The sequence below is a fragment of the Nasonia vitripennis genome (genome assembly GCF_009193385.2).
Source record: "Nasonia vitripennis strain AsymCx chromosome 1 unlocalized genomic scaffold, Nvit_psr_1.1 chr1_random0009, whole genome shotgun sequence".
Classification (NCBI taxonomy): domain Eukaryota; kingdom Metazoa; phylum Arthropoda; class Insecta; order Hymenoptera; family Pteromalidae; genus Nasonia; species Nasonia vitripennis.
Window position 1 is genome coordinate 526,927 of NW_022279596.1, and position 3,619 is coordinate 530,545.

The window sequence follows — 3,619 nt, forward strand, 5'->3', positions numbered from 1 at the left end:
ATTGTTAAAGAAGATAAAGAAATTGTGGTAGTTAAGTATTTTCTATCTACATTGATGAGAATGAAGAGGAACAACAAGGAAATTTGAGAGTTCCACAATTTCATTATGTGTGGATTAAAGACTTATCTCGTTTAGTAAACTTACAATTATCAAAGGATTCGCATAAAAAATATCTCTGTGATCGCTGTCTTCACTATTTTCACGATGAGGTTAAATTGAAAACTCATGAAGTTGACTGTTCACAAGTGAATAAGTGCAAAGTGATACTATCTCAAGAGAAAGATAGTGTTTTGGAATTCAGAAACGTCAACAACAAAGAGAGAGTTCTAATAGTTGTATATGCAGACTTCGAATGCATACTCAAACTTGTTGATGATAATCATGCCTACCAAGAGCATGAACCCTTTAGCGTTGGCTGCTATGTTCAGTACAGTCACGATGAAACCAAGTGCAAGTACATGAGCTACAGAAGAGAAACAGAACAGGACGAAGACCCTGCGAAATGGTTCGTTTCACAATTCTACATACTAGCTGAAGAATTTACCATCATACACGAGAATCCCTTACCAATGAAGAATGTGGACCAGAGATCGTTTGATTCTGCTACTACTTGTCACATCTGCGGTGGACTATTCAACGAGAAGGATGTCAAAGTTCGAGACCATTGTCACCTTACGGGAGTGTAAGTTATTTATTATTATTATGTTTATTCTTTATCTAATCATTATTCATTTTACAGGTATCGTGGAGCGGCTCACAATAGCTGTAAGCTTAATTATAATGACTCCAGATGTATACCAGTTATCTTCCACAACTTGAGTGGATATGATTCGCACTTGTTCATAAAGGAGCTTGCCAATAGCTTCAAAGGTCGTGTCTCAATCATACCACAAAACAAGGAAAAGTACATCTCCTTCACCAAGCGATATCAACTTCAAGTTCATTGACTCCTTCCGATTCATGCCATCTTCGCTTGATAAACTCTAGGCCAGTACTCAGACCTCTATCTAAAAACTGAGGTACTTTTCCTCGCCAACGTGTTCGAAGACTTCAGATCCAAGTTTCTCCATACCTATGAGCTAGATCCTGCTCATTACTATACCACCCCGGGTTTACATGGGATGCCATGTTAAAGTATACTGGCATCAAGCTCCAGCTGTTAACTGACGTAGACATGCTACTCTTTGTCGAGCAGGGCATTCGGGTTCTCTATAGCGGTTGTGTCCATAGAGGTTAAGGTTCGTGCGCATAGACGTCGACCTAGCCTAGTTCCTAGACCCTAGTAATTTTTGCGGTTGAGTCTACAATATCGGCTTGATTGGTCGCAAATTACTGGTTTACCCTGAATACTCTACAAATTCGCTTATTTTCGCTATAATCTAACTTAAAACTAAAATACAATATCCTAATTTTATTCTATAAACGAAATTTCTACCTTCTTCGTCTTCTTCGGAGCTACTTCTAATTCCTTCGTCGGTAGTGCGCCATCGTAGTCGTTGTGCCTGGTACCTTCGCCTCTGGCTCTTTTTCTCCCGGTTGACTGGGCTCATAAATATTCGAGCATGAACGGATCCTAGGACATTCATGCCGATAATCCAGTGTGGTTGTTGTTCTGCCACTTCTGCCCAAGGGCTCGTCACCACGAAGCCCTTTATTTTTGCTTGCACCAGTAGAGTCTTTTGGATGTTGCTGCTGGTATGGCTGGCGAAACGAAGCTCGATTGCTGACTCTGCTGTTAATGCTTCTGCCCCATGTTCTAGACAATACTCTGCAGCTTCTGGGCTCAGGGTGGAAATTCGGGCTCCGGTATCGATGATGGCGAGAAATTCCTGACCGTATACCGATATCTCTACCGACATCGGCGTTGCTCTCACGAGGGCGCTTCTCACTAGCTGGTTGTCCATCCTTCTTGGCGCTGGTTTGACGACTGACTGTAGCTTCTCCTCGTTGGCACATTTATAGCTCCTGCTCTGCGTCGGTGAAGGGTTTGAGGTCTTTCACGTGTATATGTTTCACGTAGCGCCCTCTGTCGTCCTGCAGATCAAATATAACCGGCGACACATGTCTCTTGACCGTAAGTGTCTTTGAGTATTTTGGAGCTAGCTTGGCAGTTCGTGCGTCGTCCTTACTTGACAAAGTTACCAATTTCCTGACTACTTTGTCGCCGATATTCGGCTTCCATTCCCGTCGCCGGAGGTTATAATGCTTCTGCTGTTTTTCGAATTGACGGGCCACTTGCGCCTTCGCTAATTCAATGGCATCCTTTATGTGCTGAATTCTACTGGATAGCGGTGTAGTATGCTGCGATCCCACTTTCTGGTGCAGGCTACCTTGCGTTCTAAACTCTCTTCCTGTGTTTAAATATGCCGGAGTGTAGCCGGTGGCTGTGCTGCTTGCGGTATTATAGGCAAACTCTAGTTCGCGCAAATTTTTATCCCATTTCTTCTGATGTTTGCCTACATATTGGGCGATCATTGTTTTTACCACCCTGTTGGTCCGTTCTACCGGGTTGCATTGCGGACTATACGGCGGGGTTTTCCGGTGATTTGCCCCATTTTCTTTCAGGAATTCTTCAAATTCTCTGCTGACAAACTGCCGACCATTATCGCTGACTAGCGTGTTGGGACAACCATGGCGAAGGAAAATTTTTTCCTTTACCTGACGGATCATGGCCCTGCTGTCGGCTTTCTTAAGGGCTGCTAGCTCCATCCACTTGGTAAATCTGTCCTGCATTACTAGTAGCCATATGTTCCCTTTGTTGGACCGTGGGTGAGGTCCGACAAGATCAATCGAGACCATCTCCCAAGGCTGCTCGACGTTGGTTGCGTGCATAGTGTTTTGGCCACTCCTAAATGCCCTGCGGTCAGATCGTCATGGCATTCTCTTAAAACTTCGGTTCGTTTTTCGGTGGGGATACAGATTTTCCAGTCTTCGGTCGCGTCTGTGTCGTTCAAATCCAACGTGTGTAGGATATGGCGGTGCAATGCTCCATTTTTGCATACAGCTACTGGTTGTCTGGATAGAGCATCTGCGATGGTGTTATCCTTGCCTCTTCGGTATTTGACCTCGTAATCCCACTGTGCTAATTCCATCGCCCATCGTGCTAATCTACCGGACGGGTTGCCAATCTTCTCGAGATATTTAAGAGACTGGTAGCCCGTCAGGACGACAAAATGATAGCCCTCGAGATACTCTCGGAACTTCCAAATTCCCCATTTTATGGCGAGACATTCTTTTTCTGTTGCTGAGTAGTTCCGTTCGTCTTAGTTTAACGATCGGCTGGCATAGGCGATCACTCGTTCTTTTCCCTCCTCTTCTTGAGTTAGGACTGCCCCCAATCCTTCGTTGCCGGCATCGGTTTGTAACACAAATGTCTTAGCGAAATCTGGGCATGCTAGGACTGGGGCTTGCACTAGGTCTTCTTTGAGCCTTTCGAATGCTTCTTGTTGGTCGGGACCCCAGTCCCATTTCACTTTCTTCTTTAATAGCCTGTTAAGGGGGGCCGTTTTCTTTGCTACTTGCGGAATGAACCTTCTGTACCAGGATATTAATCCTGAAAATCGGCGTAATTCTTTGAGGTTCGTTGGCGGTTGCAGATCGGTGATTGCTCTTACTTTCT

At 44.6% G+C, this 3,619-nt stretch overlaps 1 protein-coding gene across 1 annotated transcript; it reads right to left on the minus strand.

The window, feature by feature from the left end:
* Positions 1 to 1,956: 1,956 nt before the first annotated feature.
* On the minus strand, positions 1,957 to 2,733 carry LOC107982003 (uncharacterized protein K02A2.6-like). Its single transcript, XM_016989073.1, has one exon. It carries the CDS (start codon positions 2,731 to 2,733, stop codon positions 1,957 to 1,959), a length of 777 nt encoding a protein of 258 aa, XP_016844562.1.
* Between the last annotated feature and the right edge of the window lie 886 nt (positions 2,734 to 3,619).

Excerpts from the sequence above, each read along its gene's own strand:
- LOC107982003 (XM_016989073.1), bottom strand. The coding sequence starts at position 2,733 with ATGCAGGACAGATTTACCAAGTGGATGGAGCTAGCAGCCCTTAAGAAA.